This window comes from Triturus cristatus, chromosome 9 (assembly GCF_964204655.1).
Source record: "Triturus cristatus chromosome 9, aTriCri1.1, whole genome shotgun sequence".
In the NCBI taxonomy this organism is placed as follows: domain Eukaryota; kingdom Metazoa; phylum Chordata; class Amphibia; order Caudata; family Salamandridae; genus Triturus; species Triturus cristatus.
The window spans coordinates 1,057,618,639-1,057,643,750 of NC_140592.1; the positions used below are offsets into that span (position 1 = coordinate 1,057,618,639).

At 47.4% G+C, this 25,112-nt stretch overlaps 1 protein-coding gene across 6 annotated transcripts in view; it reads left to right on the top strand.

Annotated features, from left to right (window-relative positions):
- The window catches only part of MIA2 (MIA SH3 domain ER export factor 2), a 635,554-nt gene that overhangs the window by 450,139 nt on the left and 160,303 nt on the right, over positions 1 to 25,112 (top strand). For all 6 annotated transcript variants that reach the window (XM_085626929.1, XM_085626930.1, XM_085626931.1 and 3 more), the window contains exons 15-16: positions 14,637 to 14,760; positions 24,640 to 24,686. In XM_085626929.1, coding sequence (XP_085483055.1) covers positions 14,637 to 14,760; positions 24,640 to 24,686 — 171 coding nt within the window. The remainder of the gene's footprint in view (positions 1 to 14,636; positions 14,761 to 24,639; positions 24,687 to 25,112) is intronic.

Consider the following 25,112-nt stretch of genomic DNA (forward strand, 5'->3'; position numbering starts at 1 on the left):
TCTTCACATACCTCATTTTTCGGAATCCATTGATTTCTGCTAAAGGCAATTACATATTGTAAATGGTAGAAGAGCAGAAAAGTAAGCCAATAAGAAAAACATAATGTTTTTGTTGCGCTTATGTCACAAGTTTCTGAAAGAGACAATTAGTTATAGATTCCTTACCTTAGAATTTACCCCTAGGAGGGAGGAGCCAAGATGGCGACCGGGACGGCAGCGTAGACTCCCGGCTCCGTGAACCTCCGCATCCCGCACGGATATCCTGCACGAGATCCTTAACCTGTGCTACGCGGTCGTGTTTCTGAAGGAGAGAGGCACCCGACTGTGTGACTCCGAGGTTTCTGGCTGCGGTATCGCCGGAGAAATGTGCATTTGAACTTTGCGGCCTGTGCGGCCCTGGAGCCGGGACCTCGAGTGGACGCCGTGGCCGGGTGGCAGTTCAACAACAGCGGCCTGTTGTGACTGGGTGGAGTCGGTCCACCGGAGCGGTGCCAAACTCGGCCTACATTTCGTCGTGGTCGTCTCTACTGTCATGCGTAGCGGACCGAGTGCATGCCCGGGGGTGCAATTCTCAGACCCTCCGGTGGCTGCCCCTGCCTTTGATGGTGAGCTGCCCGGCCGCCGCCCGTATCCTGCCCTGATCATTGCGGGCCGCCCCAGAATTTTTACGGGAGCTGGTCCGTAGTGGGGACGACTGTTGCCCGTGACCACGCAACGGATAACTTTTCGCCTGCCCCCGGAACCCGGTCACCAGCAACGTGGACATCGAGACGCTTGTCCGAGGGTCCCGGCCCCGGTGAGGGTCGGGCATACTTGGCGGCCATCTTGTTGCAATGAAGCCTACCATCCTGTCCGCTGGGCCGCAGCGGGATTGTGAGAGTGCGACTTTCGGGAGTGTGGCGGCGCGATCGCAGAGAGCTGTGCTGGGGTACGGCGACCTCCTCGAGGCCCTTGGTGCTCTTCACTCCTCCTTGATTCATGGTGTCGGGGTCTTGGGGAGTAAGCTCGACGGTGTGGCGTCGGCGTTGGGGCAGTGGCGGCCCGCCTGTCCGCACGTACACAGGGACTACCCACACTGCGCACAGGAGGACACTTTGGCGGCCACCCCTGAGGTTAGTGCACAGCTGGACACTCCGGCCAGTATGCTACAGTGTGTTCGTCCAGCTGAGGACCTGATCTGCCCCGGAGGCACTAGACCTGAGTGGGATGTGGTAGCCTCGTCCCGTACGTGCCCTCCTGCGACCCAGAGACAACTCCAGCAACTATTGTCTGCTTTGGCTGCTTCTGCCTTCCTGGACCTGGAGTGCAGTGCATATCCTTGTGCAGCACTGGGAAGCCTGTTTCTCCACGCTGCGGACTGTGTTGATGCTCAGGGACTTCCACCCCACCTGTGTGCGTCGCTTCTCGGACGTTTTTGGACAATCCTCTACCTTGGAACATCGGATATGGTGCTGGGTCGAGGGGTAGGCATGGGCAGACTCCCAAAGAGTGGTCAGGGATGAGGCTGATCCTTCAGGGGTGGTCATCTAGTGGACGGGCGGGCTCAGGGGTTGCGTGCTCTCCTGGCATAGCTAACAGCATAATAGGTGCATAATGCTCCCCATTTTTCTTTGAGAAGATAGATTTTGTGCCGTTTATTGTTCACTTTGGGGGAAACTTACCGTGCGGGAGGGAGAAGCCGGGGGTATGTTTTGAAGGCCCTCCTCCAGTTTCTTAATACTTACTCTACCCCCCCCCCCCCCCGTCTGGTGGGGTTCTTTTCCTACTTCTTTTTCCCTATTCTCCTATATTTCGGGTCTGGTTCCAGGGCGACAGGCACACTGCTGGGGGGGGGGCCGTACTCCTCTGCAGAGGTGCAGGGTGGGGGGTTGGGGGAGGGGATTCTTTAGTCTTTTATCTCTTTTTCCATGGCCTCCTTTTTCTTCTCTGATTCTTTTTGTTTTTCTTTTCTGGGATCAGCGTGATACACCTCCTTTGCTATGACTCGTTGCCGCTCCGTGTGTACCGCAATTTCCGGGGCGCTCTCCGGGAGTTCTGGCGTAGGACTGCAGGCGCAACTGCTTATGATATTTTTCCCCATCCTGATGTTCTTGTGTTTGCGCCATTGACCTAATGGATTGCTGTAAACCGCTTACGTTTATTACTCTGCATATCTGTAATTGCTGTTTGAAAATTGTTTGGCACCTGATCCTTCTGCCTTGTTTCATTATAAAATGAAAACCTTTTTCTCCTGGTGCCCTACCTACTTTGCTCACGGTAGTAGCATTACGATTCTGCTCCCCGAAGTGCTGCCTGTGTTTACACTTGCCTGTTTTTTGCTCTGATTGCTTAGCGGCCGGCCCGGGGGGTTGTAGGCCCATACTTGTTCTTGATAGAACTGTCAATAAAGGTTTTCAAAAAAAAAAAAAAAAAAAAAAAAGAGAATTTACCCCTAGGCGTCAGACTGGATCCGTAGAATTTTTTGTCAGCAGTACCTTTGCGCGTCGAAAATTGGCATCGGTCGGCTCCACGTTCGGCGTCGTGGTCGCCAGGATGACATTGCACCAGCTACTTAGACGCCGCCCTCATGCACAGACGTCAGTTCTTTCTTTTTCCGCGCCAGCCAGCGCAGATCCGGAGAGAGTGGTACCTCCAGTCACTTTTTGACTGACATTTTGTCGGCTTTTGTTGACGTTGTTTTCGAGTCTTCGACTCCTGGTGCACATCAGGGATGCCCGGTTTCAAGGCTTGCCATTCCTGCTGAAGGTTGATGTTGATGATGGATCTGCATGCATGTGCCTGTTCTGTTTGGAACCCGACCACGTTTCCAAGTCGTGTTCCAACTGCCAGACCATGAATCCAATGTCTTTGCGGGAGCGGTCCCGAAAACTTCTCGAGGCCCAGCAGTCCACTCCGTGCCGCTCGAGGTACCGGTCGCGTGGGAGGTCGAGGGACCGGTCGTGGAGCCACCACCACCACCAATCTTCTTCAAAGTCTTTGCACTCCTCTGGTAAGTCGAAGCACAGGAAGAAGTCAAAGAAGCATTGTCGCTCTTCGACTTCTCCCCGGCCGACGCAATGAGTGATGCGGGTGGTGCCCTTCCCGCGGCTCCGCGTGCTGAGCCCGCTGGGTCGACTCCGGGTTTCCCTCCTTTCTCGGACCTGGCGCGACCCCAGGCCAGCTACGGAGTTTCTACGAAGCGATGCATGCCATCTTTGGGCAGCCCAACTCCGCCTTCGAGCCCTGTGGACTCGGCTGGGGGCCCTGGGCCGGCGGCTTCGGCCACGGGACCGCAGGGTTCCCTTGGATCCAGGCCTGGATCCGGATCGGTCAACCTGACTAAATCTCCTCGGCGCCGCCTCCACCGGCACCACATCCGCAGCCGACGCCGGTTATGTCCCCAGCCGGCGTCGACCCCGGCCTCCACCCCAGTGTAGACACAGAGCCGGGCCGGCGTCGACCGACGCCGGACCCGACGCCGATGGGTACTTTTGTGCCCCTGTTCTCCCCTGGTCCTTTCAGGCCGGATTGGCAACCAGAGGAGGGTGAGGAGGACTGGGAGGGGTCTGGAGACCCTTTGACTGGCCAATTGGGTTACGAACCAGACTGGAGAGAGGAACTGGGGGAAGCCAGTGGTCTGGATACCTCACCAGACCTTGGCATGTTGTCTCCTACCGTGGATACGGAGGAGGGAGCATCTTATGCAGTGCAAGGGCAAGGGCGAACAAGGCTTTCAACCTAGAGCTTCCTATGGTGGCGGTCAGGACTAACCTCCACACAGAGGTGCTTCAACAGGCAGTGAGTTCTTCGGTGCCCCTGCCGCCGTTAAATGAAGCCCTAACTGACATCCTTTTGGGAACCTCATCAAGGCCCAACACAGGGGCTCCTGTGGATAGGATGATTGCCCGACGCCACTGCCCGGCCCCAGGCTACCCCACTTTTCTCTCCCAACACCCCACCCCTGAGAGCTTGGTGGTCCAAGCCTCCACGACAAAAGGCGCATTCCCTAACGCACCACCTGATAGTGAATCCAAAAAGCTGGACCACCTTCGGAAGAAGATGTTTCCTTTCTCCAGCTTGGGATTGCACTCGGTAAACACCGCATGTCTTTCGAGCCATTATACCCACTCCGTGCGGGATACGGTGGCGCAGGTGATGCCCCAGTGCCCGGAGGATGCCCGGACCGTACTCTCCCGTGCAGTTGCCGAGGGGAGAGACGCTACAAAGTTTACCATTCGCTGTGGACTGGCCACCGCCGACGATTTCCACATCGGTAGCCCTTCGACGCTATGCCTGGCTGAGGTCGACTGGGGATGTCCATGCTACCCTTCTAGACATGCCCTTTGATGGCCGTTGCCTGTTTGGTGACAAGGCAGACAACGCGCTAGAGCGCTTTAAGGACTCTCGGGCTACAGCCAAGTTCTTGGGCCTCTCCACCACCCGCCCTACGCAGTCTGCCTTTCGTGGCTATGAAGGGGTGCCCCGCCACGTCCTGCCCAGGGCCACCAGCTGGTGCAAGCTGTTCAGCCTCTGCGTGGCGAGGAGGTGGGAACCACTGTCGTGGATCTGGGGGCCAGCGAGCGGGCCAGTCCACCTCAGCCCCCTCTGCAACAGCCTCCAAACCCTCCTAGTCTGACCTTTCAGGGCCACTGATTGCCAGTGGGCAGCAGGATTCGCCATCACCTCCCCCACTGGCGCACCATCACGTTAGACAGGTGGGTTTTGCAAATAGTCCAAGGGGACTACTTCCTCCCCTTCGAGATTACACAGCTATGCCACCTCAGTACCGTCGCATGTCGGAGGATCGTCTGGCCCTTCTCCAACAGGAAGTTACGGCTTTCTTGGCCAAGTGAGCCATCGAGCGTGTTGCTGCCCCAGAAGTAGGTTGTGGTTGCTACTCCCACTACTTTCAGGTGCCCAAGAAGGACAAAGGCCTGCGTCATATCCTGGATCTCAGGAACGTCAACCGCTTCCTCCGGAAGGAGAAGTTCAAAATGTTGACACTGGCTCAGGTCCAGTCTGCCCTCGACCCTGGAGACTGGATGGTAGCGTTGGACTTGCAGGTCGCTTATGTTCGAGGCATATGAGCTGCAGATTACACACTTTTGCATAGATCGCCATCTGGTGTTGGGCCCGGATGTTTGCACTTTGTTTTTCCTCTTGGAAAGTCTTTGGAAGTCACGAGGTCGGTGACTCCTCCCTTGGATCGTATTGCGCATGTGCTTTGGCTCCATCCTCAGTTTTTTTTTTCCGCCATTGGGCTCGGATGTAATACTTCACGCTCCGGTTCCGAACATTTCCAGTTCGACGATCAAAGCGGAATCCTCGCTCATCGCGGTATTGTTCTGATCCAGATCTCCTCAATCACCTTCTCTTCGACGCATCTTCGATTTCAGTCGTCGACGGCGGCCTTTGGGCCTATCCAAGCTCCGGTCCCGGCTGATGGAAAGAACTCCATTCAAGAAGTGCCCTCGATGTGGGTCCAAATTCCCCCACACCGATCTTCATGAGGTGTGCAACCTCTGCCTCTCCCCTGAACACGAGGCTCGAGACTGTCCCGCCTGCAAGTCTTTCAGATCGAAAAAGACTATTCGAGATCGAAGGGCCAGACGAAACATGGCGCACTCCTCGACCTCCGTTCCAGTCGACATCTTCGGGGACGACGTCGAAGCTCCGGGACAGCAGCACACCGAAGAGGACCTCGTCAGTGCTTACGAAGCCGTCGACTTGGATGTGGAGGACATCCCCCCGGCGCAGAGGGTCGTGAGTACTATACCCCCTACCACACCCGCGCCGACACCCAAAAAGGCTTCGGTCACGCCTTCGCCTCCGGGCCTAGGCAAGACCAGAGACACTGCTTCAAACACCCCACCTTCGGGCCCGGTGAAGAAGCCAAATAAGCCTTCCGGCGGCTCGGGCTCGAGTCAGCCTGCCAGCGGTGCCGAGAAACACACTTTGGCACCGAAGAAGAGACCGGCCTCTACCTCGGCACCGAGCTCCGCACCAAAGTCCTCGGTGTCGAAACCCAGCCTTTCGGTACCGACCAAACCCCATAAGGCCCTCGGCACCGACACTTCCGCGCCGAAGCCTACCTCGGCGCCGACCAAGAAATCGGAGGTTCCAAAAAAGCACGGCACGGACAAGCATAAAAAGTCATCGGCCCCGAAACCTTCGGTGCCGACGGAACAAACATTGTCACAGGAACTGTTTACACCGGATCCCTTGCAAAAGACTTACCAAGGATCAAAAAACTGGACATTTGGCACTCTCTTCTAAAAAGAGACATTTGGACAAACCGGCTCCGCCTCCACCTCCAAAGAGGAAAGACTCTGCTACCTCCGCTTTCAGAGTGCCTTCCCCACCTCCTCCACCCTCTCCTCCTCCGCCCCCTCCGCCTTCTCCACCCCTGCCTCATCGCTCCCCGACCCTGTCTCCAGACAATGATGATCAGGGGGACCCATATTACGATCCAGGGGATGTGCCACAAGACCCCACCCCTACAGGATCCCCAGACCCATGGGACAACTATAATAATCCAGACATTCTAGATGTCCCACAAGATGACCTTTACCCGTCCAGGCCATCTCCACCAGAAGACTCATTAGGTTTTCACCACCTACTTCAGAGGGCGGCACATTATCACAGGGTAGAGCTACACACTGACCCGGTAGAGGAGGATTTCCTCCTCGACACCTTTGATACCGCACATAGGTCTACCTCCATACTACCTATGCTCAAGGGGGTAATAAAACATGCGCCAGAGGTTTTTAAAGACCCAGTCAGGGCTAGGGTCATTAACCCACGCATAGAGAAAAAGTACAAAGCTGCCCCCACAGATCCTGCCTATATCAAAGGGCTAGCGCCACTAGATTCCCTAGTGGTTTCCACTGCACGGAAGAGGTCAAACTCCCAGGCGTCAGGCGAAGCACCACCACCTGACAAAGAGTCAAAGTTACTGGACGCGTCAGGAAAGCGCACTGCGTCACAGGCAGCCAATATATGGCGTATCGCCAACACTCAAGCGCTATTGGCCAGATACGATAGAGCGCATTATGATGAATTAGAAACCATCATGCACCATCTCCCAGAAAAATACAAAAATAGGGCCAATCAATTAATTCAAGAGGGTAAGACTATAACTAACACCTCTATACGCTGTGCCTTAGACGCAGCAGACACAGCCTCCAGGGCCATTAACACTAGCGTCCTCCTCCGTCGCCGTGCTTGGCTGAGAGTTTCAGGCTTTTAACCTGAGGTACAGGCCTCCATATTAAATCATCCCTTTGACCAAGAACATCTATTCGGCCCAAAGGTAGATGAGGCCCTTGAGAAAATTAAGAAGCACACAGATACAGCGAAATCTATGGGAGCCCTGCAGTCACACCCTCCTAGGCGCTCCTTTCGCCGCTCTTCCTTTAGGGGTACGGCCAGAGGCTACTCCTCAGATAGCGCGTCCACTTCCTACAAATCCCCTGCTCAATCCACCTTCACAAGGGGTTATCAAAGAGGCGGCTATAGGGGCAATAACAATAACCAATGCCACACCGCCTACCCAATGACTTCCCCCCCGCTCCCTCCAGACTGTCCCACTCCGGTTGGGGGCAGGCTACAAAATTTCCTTCACGTCTGGGAGACCATCACCTCAGACAGATGGGTGACCCAAATTATTCGCTCAGGGTACTGCCTAGAATTAACATCTACCCCCCCCAAACATTCCATCCAGGCAACGCCCAATGTCACAAGAACATTTCACATTATTAAAACAGAAGGTAATCTCCCTCCTACAAAAACATGCAATAGAACAAGTCCCCGCCAATCAACAAAATTTAGGGGTCTACTCCCTATATTTTCTGATACCAAAAAGAGACGAGACTCTACGACCTATTCTAGATCTCCGGCCTCTAAACACATACATACATTCGGACCATTTTCACATGGTAACACTTCAGCAGGTGCTTCCGCTCCTCTCACAGAACGACTTTCTCACCACACTGGACTTGAAAGACGCATATTTTTACATTCCGGTACACCATGCTCACAGAAGTACCTCAGATTTGTAGTGGATGGGCAACCTACCAGTTCAAGGTGCTCCCATTCGGGGTCACAACAGCGCCAAGGGTATTCACCAAGTGCCTAGCGGTAGTGGCGGCACACCTCAGAAGACAGCACATTCACGTCTTCCCATATTTGGATGACTGGCTAATAAAAGCCACGTCCTACAACCAATGTGTACATCACACCGCCACTACAATCCAACTACTTCACCAGCTAGATTTCACGGTGAACCACCAAAAGTCCCAGCTAATACCATCCCACACAAAGCAATACCTCGGTGCCACCATAGACACCTCAAAAGCCATAGCCTACCCCAATCCTGCCAGGATTGCAAGCATTCAGGCTTTGCGTCAAAGAATCATACCTCAACACTCTCTCCCAGCAAGAGTGTTTATGCAACTGATAGGGATGATGGTCTCTTGCATTTTCATAGTACCCCATGCAAGACTCCAGATGCGTCCACTCCAAGAGTGCTTAGCACGCCAATGGAACCAGGCCCAGGGGCAACTGACAGATCTGGTGTTGGTAGACGGTCGCACCCATCGCTCTCTGCAGTGGTGGAACACCACAAATCTTTCCAGAGGTCGACCGTTCCTGGACCCGGTTCCACAAATAATCCTCACAACAGACGCATCGCTCTCCGGCTTGGGAGCTAATCTGTTACACCTCACAGTGCAGGGCACATGGACGCCGCAACAAAAGTTACTCCATATCAACCATCTGGAGTTACTGGCAATCTTTCTAGCCCTAAAATCCTTTCAGACACAGATTTTAGGCAAGGCAGTCCTTATTCGCACAGACAACATGACGGCCATGTACTACATTCAAAAACAAGGCGGCACACACTCTCCAAAGCTCTCTCAACTAGCACAGAGCATATGGAGATGGGCAATTCCACACAAAATCTTTTACCCTAGCCCAACATGTCCCAGGAGTCCAAAACACCATGGCACATCTGCTCAGCAGACAGACGCAGCAGATCCACGAGTGGGAACTTCACCCACAGGTTCTTCACCCGTTCTTTCAGATGTGGGGGCATCCACAGATAGACCTCTTCACCACCCACGAAAACAAAAAATGCCCAAGCTTCACCGCCAGATACCCACACCCATTGTCCAAAGGCAATGCGATATGGATGAACTGGTCAGGCAAATTTGCGTACGCCTTTCCACCTCTCCCACTAATTCCATTAGTGGTGCGAAAGCTACAACAGCACTCCCTCACTCTGATTCTAGTAGCTCCGACGTGGGCCAGACAACCGTGGTACACCACGCTGCTGGAACTCTCGGTAGTGCCACACCAAAAGTTACACCTCTCACCATGCCTCCTAACCCAGAACCATGGAGAGATCAGACACCCGGACCCAGCTCAGCTCAACCTTGCGATCTGGCTCCTGAGATCCTAGAATTCGGATACCTTAACCATCCCCCTGACTGTATGAACGTCATCAGAGAAGCTAGACGCCCTACCACTAGAGCCTGCTACGCTGCAAAGTGGAAAAGATTTGTTGTTTATTGCCATAACAACACAATCAACCCTCTAGACGTATCTATACAGCACATCATATGCTACTTGCTCCATCTACAAAGGTGTAACCTAGCATATACATCCATTCGGCTACACCTCGCAGCAATTGCCGCTTACCTACAGAACAGACAGCACCTATCACTTTTCAGAGTGCCTGCCATTAAAGCCTTTATGGAAGGCCTCAAACGAATAATTCCCCCCAGAATACCACCCTCACCTGTGTGGAACTTAAATCTAGTTCTCACAAGGCTAATGGGACCGCCTTTCGAACCTTTGCATAAATGCGAACTGCAATTTCTCACATGGAAAACAGCTTTTCTTGTAGCCATCACTTCCCTTAGAAGGGTCAGTGAGATACAAGCACTTACTATACAAGAACCTTTTTCTCCAAATGCACCAGAACAAGGTTGTCCTCCGTACCAACCCAAAATTCCTACACAAAGTCATTTCCCCCTTCCATCTAAACCAATCGGTAGAATTACCGGGTTTTTTCTCACAACCTCAAACTGTTGCAGAAAGGGCTCTACACACGCTAGATGTTAAAAGGGCCTTACTTTACTATATCCAGAGAACACAACCTTTCAGAAAGACCAAACAACTGTTTCTCTCTTTCTCTCCACCACACAAAGGCAACCCCATCTCTAAATTAGGGATAGCTAGGTGGATTGTAAAATGCATACAGATTTGCTACCACAAGGCAAAACGAACGCTATCTGTTCCCCCTAAAGCCCAATCTACACGAAAGATAGGGGCTTCTATGGCTTTTCTAGGGAACATCCCATTAGATGATATCTGCAAAGCAGCTACATGGTCAACACCGCACACTTTCACTAAACATTACTGTGTAGATGTGCAAACCAAGCAACAAGCTAGTGTGGGCCAGGCTGTACTAAAAACGCTTTTTCAAACCACTGCAACAGATACCGGTGGTCGCCGCTAGGGTTGGGAACTGCTATATAGTCTATGCAAAAGTGTGTAATCTGCAGCTCATATGCCTCGAATGGAATATGCTACTTACCAGTATGCATCTGTTCTTGGCATGTAGAGCTGCAGATCTACACATGCCCACCCGCCTCCTACCTGTATCTGTTCCAGTCTATCTTATTTAGATACAACACACATGGGTTTCTTCACTATTATTACTACGCTCCATCTTTCCCTGTTGGCGAAAAACAATCTGAGGATGGAGCCGAAGCCCATGAGCAATACGATCCAAGGGAGGAGTCACCGACCTCGTGACTTCCAAAGACTTTCCAAGAGGAAAAACAAACTGCAAACATCCGGGCCCAACACCAGATGGCGATCTATGCAAAAGTGTGTAGATCTGCAGCTCTACATGCCAAGAACAGATGCATACTGGTAAGTAGCATATTCCTTTCACATCTCCGTCCTGCCGGCCCACCGGCGTTACCTGCGGTTCATGGTGGCCCACAAGCACTTTCAGTTTACCGTGCTCCCCTTTGGCCTTACCAGCACCCCTCAGGTGTTCACGAAAGTGATGGCGGTGGTCGCAGCTCATCTGCTCAGATCAGGGGTTCCAGTCTTCCCTAATCTCTACGACTGGCTGTTGAAGGCGGGCTCGCCCCATGCTGTCGTCTCCCACCTCCAGACTACAGCCGACCTCCTGCATTCGCTGGGGTTCACCATCAACATGCCAAAATAGTCTCTGACTTCCTCTCAGAAGCTCCTTTTCGTCGGAGTGATTCTGGACACGACACCGTGTCTGGGATATTCGAGCTATGATTCCGATCTTTCAGCCCTCATCTCGGGTTTCGGTCAGAAAGACCCTGAGGCTGCTGGGCCTCATGCTGGCAGATCATGTCAGGTGGCATATGCGGGCTCTGCAGTGGGAGATGAAGTTCCAGTGGGCTCAGCATCAGGGAAATCTGTCTGATTGCGTTCAAATCTCGGAGGGCACTGCACGTCAATTGCAGTGTTGGCTAACGAACCGAGATTGGGTCAACGGCGGATCCCACTCCTTTCCCCAACCGGCGTATATGGTGATGACAGATGCATCCTTTCTGGGATGGGTGGCCACATGGGAGTGGCGGAGATCAGAGGCCTCTGGACTCCGTCGGAATACAGGCTCCACATCAACCTTCTGGAGCTTCAGGCGATCCGTCTTACACTAAAGGCATTCCTTCCCTCTGTCCGGGGAAGAGTGGTGCAGGTGTTCACGGACAACACCACAGCAATGTGGTACTGCAACAAACAGGGCAAGGTTGGGGTCATGGACCCTTTGTCAAGAGGCTCTCCGTCTCTGAACATGGCTGGAACATCAGGGCATATCCCTGGTGGTTCAACTCCTGGCAGGTTCACTGAACGCCAGGGTGGACTAACTCAGCCGCAGGTGCATGATGGATCACGAATGGCGTCTTCACTCGGACGTGGCGCCAGGTCTCTTTCAACAGTGGGGAGAGCCTTGGTTAGATCTATTCACCATGGAAGAGAACGCAAAATGTCAGCAATTCTGCGCGTTGGAATTTCCAAGGTGGCACTTGCTAGGTGACGCTTTTTGTCGTGAGTGGAGTTGCAGTCTTCTATACGCCTTTCCGCCTATACCACTTCTGCCCTGAGTGCTGAAGAAAATCAAGCATGACCGGACCCAAGTCATTCTTGTGGCTCCGGACTGGCACGAAGAGCCTTGTATCTCGAGCTGTTATACGTAGCCATCGATCCTCTGATTAGACTGCCTCTTCGGAAGGATCTCCTGTCACAGCAGCAGGGGATGGTCCTCCACCCGAACCTGTCCAGCCTCAACCTCCTTGCGTGGAGATTGAGCGGCGTCAGTTGACAGCCTTCGACCTTCCTCCCAAAGTCTGTGATGTTATCTTGGCAACCAGGCATCCCTCCACTAAGACGGTATACGCCTGCAGATGAAACACATTTGTGGCATGGTGCACAGCAAAGGCTGTGGATCCCCTTTCTGCCCCTCTTTCTGAGGTTTTCATGCTACTCCTTTCTTTGTCCCAGCAGGGCTCCTAAGGGCTACCTCTCAGCCATTTCAACCTTTCTTTGGCTTCCTGATCAGCCTTCTCTTTTCAAGTCCCCTGTTGTAAATCGCTTCCTTAAGGGCATTACACATCTTTTTCCTCCTGTTCCCTTCGTAATTCCTCAGTGGGACTTGAACTTGGTTCTTACCTACCTTATGTGCGCTCCCTTTGAGCCGCTTCAGGCTCCTTACTCTAAAGACTGCCTTTCTGGTTGCCATCACCTCTGCTCGCAGGGTGAGTGAGCTGCAAGCCCTTTCTTTGAAACCTCCTTTTCTGGCAGTTCATCCGGACAAGGTTGTCCTCAGAACCAGACTTTCCTTTCTTCCAAAGGTGGTTACTTCTTTCCATATTGATCAAACCATCACTTTGCCCACCTTCTATCCACCTCCGCATCCTTCTAAGGAGGAAGAGAGGCTCCACCGTCTGGATCCAAAACATGCGCTTTCCTTTTATTTGGATCGCACCAAACAATTCCGGGTGGATGACCAGCTCTTTGTTGGCTACGTGGGTGCCAAAAAAGGTCAGACCGTGCACAAACGGACCATCTCTAGGTGGGTCGTTTTGTGCATTAAAGCTTGCTAATCTTTGGCAAAGAAGGAGCCTCCAGTGGGACTGCGCGCCCATCCCACCAGGACGACGGCAGCGACCACTGCTTTGGTACGGGGAGTTCCCCTCAATGACATCTATCAGGCAGCTACGTGGGCATCTCTGCACACATACACTACTGCCTGGACAGCCAAGTCCGGAGAGATGGCTTCTTTGGCCGTTCTGTTCTCCAGGACTTTGTGGTGTGAACTTAGTTGCAGACCCACCTCCGAGGTTGGTATTGCTGGGGTATCTATTCTAAGGTAAGGAATCTATAACTAATTGTCTCTTTCAGAGTTACTGGCCTTTGGTAACGATATATCTGTAAGAGAAATTGATTGGTCATAGATTCTTTACCGCCCCACCCTTCCTCCCCGTTTTGCGAACTGACTTCTAGGGTAAGGGAATCCGTTTTGAGAACCAGTGGTCATTGTCTTGCATGGCTCTGCGCTTCTGGCGTGGAATGTCGTGTAAAGAACTGAAGTCCGCGTGCGAGGGCGGCGTTTAAGTAGCTGCCGTGATGTCATCTCGCCGACCACGACGCCAAAGATGAATGCAGAGCTGATAGACGCCACCTTTTGACGCGCAGGGGTACTGCTGCCGAACAAGTTTCCGGATCCAGTCTGACGCCTGGGGATAATTCTAAGGTAAGGAATCTATAACTGACCTATGTCTCTTATAGATATATCATTACCGAAGATAAGTAACTTGTTCTTTGGGTTCACCGAATTCTAAGGGAATTATAGTAAGATGAATTGTGCAAACAATCCAACTTTGTTACTTTTTATCTAATGAGACTTCAGTAGTCAGACCAAAGACACATATGCACAAAAAGAGCAATGCTAATATGCATTTAATATTTGATTTAATGACTTAAGTGCAGCTACAAAGTGGTCTCTCAGGCATGGGTTTACTAAACATTACTGCTTAATTTTATTGCTTTCCCCTTTCATTAAGAAACTCACATCGGTCACAGTAATTGCATATTTGTTTAGCACCACTCATCCTTCAAACTGTCCTCCACACGTTGAAAATACCACTTCTTAACCGATGTGCAGCATGTGAATTTAGAATAGGTCCAAGTGGCTGAAAAAGAAACTAGTTACCTTTAACTGTAGTTTTGCAGCCTGAACTACTTGACATGAACATCACTCTGGTGAAGGAGGCGAGTTAGTGTTCAGAGTAAACATACATACATAAAAGAAGAAAGGCCATTTATAGCAGTGTAGCTAATCACAAAAACAACTGTTTTTTGTAGACTTGTGGTCGATGTCAAAGAGACTCCTTCTAACTCAGCCTATGCTTGATGCATCAAAGATAAACTTTGTTTACTTCAAGAATAATTTCAAACCTAAACACTAGATGGTTTGTTATTTTGCTTTATGTTGCGCCATATGTCATATATGTTCTCCTGCTTCAGAAAGTCAAATTTTGCACTTTTTTTTTTTGCTATGCAAGATTGATAATATGGCCAGTTATTTTGTTATTTCTTCTTAGTCCCTCACTGAATGTTTGCTGACAATGAAAGATTGGAGTGCAGAGTTGGGCCAAGAGAACAACATGGACGATAACAACTGGGAAGAAGATGTAACAAGCCAAACTGAAAATGGAGAGCACCTGGGTAACGTTCAGTGTTGTTAAAATTAAAGTCAACTGGGTTTGGGATTACATTTTGTTAAACTGTGTACGACAAACCTATTCATACCATTTTACCATCAATTAAGTCCTCTGAATTTTAATTTACTGGATTACATACACTTTTTAGAAACATCATCCCCCTGACAACGATCTCTCGACTGGTGTGCGTCTTTGTAATTTTATTCAAGAACTCTTTTGCAAAACATCGTAGTATAGAATTGAACCAAAGAAGGAAATTAGACAGTTTGTGCAATATTTGACTTGAGGGCACTGCATTTTGAGGTTAACAGAAAAGGTACTCGAACCAAGAGAATCATTAAATATTTTTTTTACCAGCATGACCAGTCAGAGTTGAGGATAGCAATTGTAAATATAAAAAGGTAGTTCCGCTGATGGTAAATCTTTCTTGCCACAAGAAATCGAATGAGGTGTCTAATGAGGGCTGGTCTATAAATGTCGTAAAAATATAAAATGTATCATAGTATGAACAGATAATTTGTCATATGGACAGATTCATCAAACACCCCCATTAATTTGGGAATGATACCAGGTGATGTGAAATTCCAACTCTGAATCTACATAATACATTACATTCTTGTATCTTAAAAACCAGATTCAGATCAGGCATTATCCTAGAAGAAGATTTAATTGAAACAAATTCCTGGCTAAAGGTGGAACAACTTCAGTTGCTTCCTGTAGCATAATCCTTCTTTATTTGAGTGTATTAGATTTACTGATGTTTCAAGTGATCACATACAATTCAGCACGGCATAAATCCCTAATTTTATATCAAGTCTAGGATATGTTGGAACATCAGCCATTCGCCCAGTTGACTCCTTATAAATGTTTTTAACAATTTCTAGATTCACTCAAAAATGAGCTTTTTGTCCCCTAAGAGAGTGGTCAAGACCGGTAATGAGGGAGGGGGGGGGGGGGGCGGGATGAGGGTTCAAGTGCTAAGCTAGAATGTATCGGATATCTAAGGTGAGAGATTAGCCCACCCAGAGGATTGTGCTGAGAATTTTCAGTCTCTTCTCCTCGAAGTCTAATAAAATTACTGCAGGATCAAGGGGGGCAGTCACCCCTGTGGTATCTCTCACCAGATTGATGATTGCAGCCCACTGGAATTTGATATTCGGGCAAGTCCAAAATACGTGCTTCATGGTAATTTGCAGTTGGCAATGTCGCCAGAATAAGTCTGGACTCCCAACCATAGCTTTAGTCTGATACTAACATGTGAAAAATATTGTGTGTGTGTGTCTGTCTGTCTGTCTGTCTGTCTGTCTGTCTGTCTGTCTGTCTGTCTGTCTGTCTGTCTGTCTGTCTGTCTGTCTGTCTGTCTGTCTGTCGTTTTTTTTTTCTTTGCACTATATTATAGTCCATACATCTTCTGATGATTCTGGGCCCAGTTCTTCCTGCCTCTTTACCATCCAATTGTATAATCATGACACCTATAGAATTGCAATCCCCATGTGTGGCGAAGGTTGTAATAATTAATTCTCTACTCTCCCTACTTTAATAGGGAGTAAGCTCCCTATTTCCTGGGAGATTACTTTACCCAGAGGTCGCCCAATGCTGGGCTTGCGGTAATTTACCACTTTCTTTTGGAGTTATATATTCAACTGTTCCATGCAATTCATTCTGTCTCTTAGTGCTCCTGAAGAAAAATCTTTGTATGCAATGGCATTGTGCAGTTGGGGCTGAAAAAGTGAGATCATTAACCTCTGGAGTAAACTCTCTTTTAAAAGATATGGGTGTCATCTGGGAGGGGAAGGTCATCACTTTCCTGCTTTTTGCTAGAATATCCAAGGAATGAAGGAAGGTCCTTGTGTCCAGAAGAATATCTCCTGTCCGACGTTTGAGCTGCACAGGGAACCATAACAAATGACTCAAGGGAATAGAGGCATAATTCTCCTTACCCATGATTCATGGTTTTAGGCATCCGTCATTCATCCAGTCTGGAGCTAGTATTATTTGAGAAGCTTATAGCTATCTCGCTATACCAGGAAGACCTAGTCCACCGTCAGCTGGTTTTCTGTATGAAGTAAGTTATGTCACTCTTAGTGACTCATCAGTCCAGACAAAGTTTAATGTACATATTTGTATATCGTTAAGGTTGCACCAGCAAGAATTATGGAATTATGCCTTCCTAATGAGCAGGAATCATGATTTATAAAGTGATCTATAAAATGAGATAATTAAGAAAAAATGAGCATCAGATGCATTAAGCAAAATGTAAAAGTTAGGTAAAAAGTGCCTCCTTTATACATTTATGTCCTATGCTCATATATGGGCACGGTTTGTCATCTTTCTCACTCACAACGCTATTTACTGATACAGCAGCACCTACAAGTAGCGCAACTCTGACTTTTCCCGATAGAGATGAAGTCCTAGGCACGACAAACAGTACAAAGCCATCCAGATGTTCAGTGTGCCCCAACCAGGTTTCTTATAATATTATAATCTGAAATTGGTTAATGAACAATTCTTTATCACAGAGCTTCTTGTGAAAACCAGCAGAGTTGTGTGAAATAAGATTAATACTCTTATGATTGTTGGTAACTAATGGAACATGCCTGATAGAAGCAAAACTTTTTGCTATGAGAGGCAAAACTATTTGCTATGAGATCCTTGCACCTTGGAGAGACAGCTGCTGGTCAATCAAGATCCTTCAAAGCTTCTTATGGCGTGAACCTGGTAATCATGGCTCCGATCTCCTGTGGTTGTAAGCCCAACTTTTTCTGTTGAAGGAAAGTGTTATTGGTCTAACAAGCTGATACCTGTAAAATATCCAAGCTGAGTGGCTTGAGCGGAGGGAACAATGACTGGTATTTTGTTGAAATAAGCAGTCAAATTGCCAACCGATCTGAAATGCTTAATAATTACAGCAGTACAGCCTCGAAGAGAACATTTAGTTGAATGTCTTAAGCCATTTTTATATATTTAGGATTAAGTAATATCCCATTATTTACATTAATATTCATGTTTAACCAAAGAACAAACTATTTTTTAGTTGTGTGTAATTCTCATTCTGAGACCAATTTAAGGGGCGGGTACATTTCTTAACACTATGAACATCTGGAGTTGACTGGGAAGGTAGTTGTAGAACATCCTTGGGAGGGGGCATAGCTGTCCTATTCAAAGACTGTTTTACCTGCGTTCCCGAGTCAGTGGCCCAATTGGGCGAACATGAGATCCTTGCTTTTTCAGTTTCCAGTGGGGAACACCAACTACTTGGTGGACCAGTAATCTACAATCTCCCCGGTTACAAGCCAGATTTCAGCACCAAACTGCTGCCCCAACTATTCGCCCCCTGCCTAAAACATAAACACTTCCTAGCTATTGGTTACTTCAATGTTCATTTTGAAAATTCTACGGACCCGGGGGCCAAACACTTTCTAAAGAACTATATAAAATAGTGAGAGAACTCTGCAAACCAGCTAGTATATCCCATAGCTCGACTCCTGCAACCGATAACTGTGTGTTAATCAACAGCTTCTTCACAGATAAAGTCTCCAAAATCTACTCCTCCTTTAATAGCCAGCCCACTACTAATAATACAGACCATGGGAAACATTAGCACCACATCCCAAAGCACATGCTTACTTAAGCAATCTTATACCAAAGGGGATGATTGACGGAGCATTTGAGCAAATCAAACACTCACCCCCAGTCAACTGATCTGGGTTTAATCCATCATCATTCTTTAGCTCACTCCACCACCCCAGTTCAGACATGGCCATATGCAAATCAGTCTGACCCTATGCCTCATGGGAACAGTCCAGCCCGAAATGCCAAGCCAGGTCTTCCCTGGACCGGAAACAAGCATCCTGGGACCGGTTTCGGGTTCATAACCCTCATCAGCAAGGCTATCTTGAATCCAGTGGCATACCCTGCCAACTTAGGGTGAACAAAGCGATACCAAAGGGGATGATGGACGGAGCGTTTGAGCAAATCAAACACTCACCCCCAGTCAACTGATCTGGGTTTAATCCATCATCATTCTTTAGCTCACTCCACCACCCCAGTTCAGACATGGCCATATGCAAATCAGTCTGACCCTGTGCCTCATGGGAACAGTCCAGCCCGAAATACTTAAGCAAACTGGCCCCTTTCTCGGAAGAACAGGTTGCACAAACCATGACCGAGATTAAAGCAGGATCCCACTTGACCCCTGCCCTCACTTTATCTTCTCACGACTTGTATCGGTCTTAAGCCAGCATGTTACCCATATCTTCAATAAATCTCTGGATTCAGCTTCTTTCGCAGCTTTATGGAAGGAAACCCTTGTATTTCCACTGGTAAAGAAAGCTGATGATCAGGCAAACTACCTACCAGTCTCTCCACTACCATATCTATCTAAAGTACCGGAGAAACTGGTCAATAAACAACTGGTCAATTTTTTTTAGAGACCAAACAACTTTTAGATCCTTCTCAGACTGGTTTTAGAGCTGCCAACAATACTGAAGCCACCCTACTTGCTGTATCAGACTACATTAGATCCTTTGTGGACCAAGGTAAAGCTGCTACACTGATCCTTTTGGACCCAACGGCGGCTTTTGATACTGTATCTCACGACCACCTGCTGCGTATTTTACATGAAAAAGGAATACACTCAAAAGCTCTTCAGTGGTTCACCTCTTTCCTACTAAACAGAACGCAAAAAATTCCAAATGGGCCCCTTTTCTTCCAGTTCAAATATCAATATGGAGTCCGGCAGGGGGCCTCCTTGAGCCCCACTCTTTTCAATGTTTGTCTCCTCCTTAACTGTGATTAGCAGGAAATGGGGCTTCGATATCTGTTCCTATGCAGATGATACACAGCTACTAATTGCCTTTGAAGAAAAGCATGAGGATACCAAAAATAATTTAATTAACTATCTCACAGAAACAGCAACCTGGATGATGGAACACTGCTTAAATTTGAATGCTGGATAACACCTGGTGGCCCCGTGCGTTGGGAGCCGCCACAAAACCTGAGCAAGTTGCAAAAAAAATGGGCATACTCATTGACAATGCAGGACCAAGTCCAAGCACTGTGCGGTAAAAGCTTTGCTACACTGAAACTATTACAAAGACTTTTTGCTTGGATCCCCCTAAACTGCAGAAAGTCCATCACCCAGGCTTTATTTTCTAGTAGACTTGACTACAGGAATGCGCTATATTTGGGTATGCCGGAGTATCTCTTTTCCTGACTACAGGTGGTCCAGAACGCTGCTGCTAGACTGGTTTGCAATAAAAACAAATACAGCTCGGCATCTGAAAGTTTGAGGGAATTGCATTGGCTGCCCGTATGCTAAAGGGCTAAGTTCAAGCTCCTGTATTACGCACACAGAGCGCCACATAAAAGTGGCCCCGGCATCTTGCATTATAAAATAGAATTCTATGCTCCCTCACGAAACTTGAGATCCTGCCATCAGGCCTTGGCCAAGATCAAGCGGTCCAACAGGGTCAGAGTAGGAGGCCGTTCCTTTTCTAAACTGGGGGCCGTTCACTGGAACGAACTTCCATTGGATCTTCGCCTAACGGACACATATTTGCCCTTTAGAAAGAAACTAAAAACACCAATGTTCCCTAGAACTTAACCAAAGCTACCTACTGCCAGTCTGACTGAAGCCCCTCCTTTTATACTGTTTGCAATTGCCTTTCCCATATAAGGATAATGTTTCCCTAGCGCCGTGATGTCCCTCAGGATGAATGTCGCGCTTAATAAATATAAATACAAATGCTTTACTTTATCGGTTTGTACATTCTTAAACTTGGTAAGTTTAGTAGTGTGACCTGCTGAAATGAATTTTTTGCGTGAATTACACATATTAAATTAAAATAGCTGAGCAACCATTACTGCATAGGAATCTACTGCGGGTGCATGCTGAGTCATGACAAGATAAGCCTATGTTTGAGTAGCCTGAGGAACACTGTTTGAAGATAAGTTACAAGTCGACACCACAAGTGAAGTATACGTCTCGTTCAAACCCCCCACATACAGACCCAAAGACATCTGGCAGCAATGGTGCGATTATTTACTGACTTTGTACACTGGTATCTCTGATTGGAATGCCTGGTAACCTGGTGATCGATATGTAATGCCCGCTCCCGGTCTGTTGCGTTGCAGGTCTCTGGGCCCACTCCGCACGGGGCCAGCCGCGACCATGCCTATCGAGATGTGCCCACTCTTCCCTCCCCCTAAAGTGTTTCCACAAATAACTGCAAGTTCTCTGCAAATTGCTACTCTTACCATATATGTCTGACATGACACTGTATCATCTCCCCTGATATGCGTATGGCTGATGTAGCTTTGGTTTGTTTTCTTTATTATCTTGATAATTGAGAAATTAAGTTTAAAAAAAAGGATAATGTACAAGTGGGAGAGTGTTCCACATTTGACAATTGTTGTGCAATTTTATCTAACCTAGGCAAGAAACCAGGCCCAGATAGCTCCATATGTAATTTTTCTTTCTTCATGTCTTGCCTTTTGCCAGCCTATGAGTTACAGAAGGTAGATATCATACCTCCCAAGTTTCCTTGACTATCTGGTACAGATCTGTATACATCAGCTTTCTAATCCGATTTACCGAGTTGCTGCCGCAAGTTACAGCTTGTTCATGTACAAAGTGACTCTGCAAATTCACTTTCCCCTCACTCTTATAGTTGAGTAGCATTAATATGGGAGACAGTGTACTCAAAGTCCTTATTTAGAACCCCTTTCCAAAAAACTATCCATAGTGTCGAAGAAAGGCCAATTTTACCTGAATATGTTTTGGATGGTAGAGTATAGACCTTCCATTTGCCCCTGTTGACTGTAGCCTCCACAGTGTCAAACGGGCCCTCGAAGCAGTCTGCAAAGTGATAGGGCCCAGCCTCTGATAGGCTGTGGATAGGCCTGGGCTTGGCCCAGGCTTTGCCTGGTGTCCTGCGCCTTGGGAATAAAAAGAATTCTAGCATTTGTGTCAAAATTTTTCAATTCTATTAAGGACACAGAGTTGAGGATTAGGCCTCTCTTTGCTGCAATTTCAACAGCAGCCGATAACAAAAATAATAAAATTACAAATCCCAAGAACAGTCACAGAACTACTTCCCTCTCATCCACCAATCACATTGGACCTAGGCTCACAAAATCCTAAAACACCATCTTAGGTCCTTCTGCTTTGAAGATCTACAACAGATAATATGAACCAAGTCTACAATAAATACTGCCACAGCTAAACGGTCGCAGGTTGAACATCTTCCTGACATGGCAATCAAGCTTCTTGTGACGCCTTCTGAGCCAGCATCTTCTGTCTTTCTTGTTTTTGATCTGAACCTAAAACAGAAGGATAGTGGTAATCTCCATGTCGCTGTACGCATATCAGCAGTCAGGGGGCAGGGGTGTAGTTGGTAAAAGAAGCTATACAACATCATGAACATCATAATAAAAATACACATTGATCGATAAGCCTTTCAATAGCCACCCATTACATGTATCCTTTGGGTGGGATAATCCTCGCCTCTGTGCCCTTAACAGAATTGAAAAATCTTGATACAAATGCTAGACTTTTTTATTCTATTTTAGGACCAGGGGCTCAGATTATGCTTATCTACCACTACAGACCTTACATTAACAATTGTCTAGCTATCAATTTACTTAAACATAGACTCTGAAGACCAGTCCACTGCACTGAAAATGTCCCTTAATCTGGAACCTAAAGAGTATGTCTTTGAGGCCATGGCTTCTCTGGCTGAATTTGCACCAAATCGTGTAACCTCATTGGCTGCCTCTGCCACAAGCTTGCTTTCCCAGGTAAAAAAGGTTGCTGAAGAAATCAGTTTAAAAGGCTTTTATAAAGCAATTTGTAACTGCCCCTGGATATTGTGTACATCTTGATAAAGGTCTAGTACACTTTTTTGTCAAATATTTGTGCAAACTAGGGAAAAACACACCAAGCACACAAGGAAAGAATTAAACTCTGAGAAACACGTATCTAGTTGAGAGAGTAGTAATGAAGTAGGATCTAAGATGGCATCTCAGAGTTTTGTGAGCCTATGTCCAATGTGATTAGCGGATAGAGAGGAAGTAGTTCTGTAACTGTTTATGGGATTTGAAGTTTTATTGTTACTTCGCTATTGGCTGCTCTTGAAATTGCAGTAAAGAAAAAGAGGAATAATCTGAGCCTCCGGTCCTGCCATGAAATCAAAGGCCACTTAAGTACTTTAGCAGGCAGGATCGCAACGCCTACTAGCACTGGGGACTATGGGGGTTGAAGACCCGCCAGCACAATGCAATATCCTGGCCCCCTCCTTCAGCAGTCAGGTAAAACAGTGGTGAGGCAGAGTATGGGCTTCCCAAGCCACTGGAATCAAAGGCTTATAAAGGCCCAGATGGGCAACACCTACTAGCTTTTGGGACTATGGAGGTTGAAGTTCCCCATCACAAGGCAGTATCTGCCCCCTCCTTCAACAGTGATGCAAAATGATGGTGATGCAGTGTATGGGTGGTCCTTACAATTGAAATCAAAGGAGTAAGGACAATACTAGCCCAATGGACAACTCCAACTACTGCTGGGGTCTATACCGGTTGAAGTCCCCCAGCCGGAGGCAGTATCCCCCTTTAGTAGTTTGGCAAAACAATGCTGAGGCAGCGTATTTTATTTCATTTTGAAAATGCAGCTGGATTGTTGCCTCTGATCTTCTTAGCCATTATGTAGCATGTATTAATGATTACTCTTGATAGTTTTGATTTGTTTTCTATGGTTATTAACCAGATAAAACTGATGTTGAGTGACTGAATGGTTTCTTGTAGTCTCTTTAAGAAGCATGGCCAGGCTCCCTTAAATCAAAACATGTTGGTGCTAAGTTTAGTTTAAAGAGAGTAACAAAAATAAGATGAAGAGACCAGTGGCATTAAAAATACCTGGTTGTTTTATCATCCATGTGAGTGTTAATACATAAGAGCATATAATAGTAAAGACAGGTGGAAGTGGAAGGATTGATTGAGATCAACAGATTAATGTAATGAATTCTTACAATCAAATTGTATATGGAATGTTCCACGTTAGTCATTGTTGCATAACCAGAGCTAAGCATCGAGCAAGATTACATGTATATGTAGCTTACTAGGGGTGCATAAAGGGGTAGAAATAAATGTTAACTGTGGCAGGCGGCTCTGGGTGCTGTAGGTGTTTGGTTACACTGTAGAAGTATATTAGACGTATAGGTGATAATGTGAACAAGGTGCCCATCAACTAGAATGCTTGCAGACCACCCAGAGCTTTAACGTTGGATTCCTGTTATTACACCGTAGAGCTCACTTATTCGGAGTCTGATCCTTAGTGACTGCAGCAGAGGTGGCGTAAAGTGTCATGTTGCTTGATGTTCTGGCCTTACTGAAAAGGGCTTAAACCAAAAGTGTGCTTACATGGTGCTTGAAAGATCAACAAAGAGAGGACTACAAATAGAATACCAAATTGTTAAAACTTACATTCTTCCCATGTGTCAGTTTTGGAGGCTATGCTATCTAAATCAGATTAACAGATTGTTGTGCCACAGAGAACAGATAATGGGTGTATATTAAAGGATTGGGCTATGTATTCACTTTCGTGTAACCGCTTTAATAGTCAATCCATTGTTGGATATTCTGAATTTCTTTGTGATTGAACCACTGTGCTCAACGTTGATTATTTATGACAAAATTGGAAAGTGGATTTTTGTCATATAAACAAAATTCCAAGTTCAATTTAAGCATTCCAAATCCATGCATTGTTGATATATTGAATTGCATTATATAGCTCTTACTACCCCTGAAGAGGTGTTGAAGTCCAGTGCTTGCTGTTATTCCCTGTACATTATTTTGCCTGACCCATTTTCCCCTTAATATCTCTTTTTAGATGACACTCAAAAGCGAACTGTAAAGAAGCTGATTTACGCAGCTAAGGTACGATACTTAAAAGATAAACTGTATAATCATAAAACTGGTATTTATTTAGTTTTTTTTTCATATAAGTTACAACAAAGAGCATTCAAACAAAGATGTCTTAGTGCAGTATCTGTTTGGCTTTATGTGCATCATGTCAACGAAGCACTCAGACACACAGTTTCACAAGGGAAAGGCTTTGGTTTAATTGAATTATCTACAACTTTTTTGTAACAGTTGATTTACCAGCCAACTTCAAAATTAATGTCATATTAACTTTTAGCTTTAGATATCGCCCATCACCTGCAATGCTGGTAACCATTTCTTAAAGTTCCTCACCAGACACCTATTTTGTTGAAGACATTTTGCCTATCCGAGTTTCCAAACAGGCACAATATTCTACATGTCTGTGCTCTCGCCCTCTGTGAATTAACAACATGCAAATTG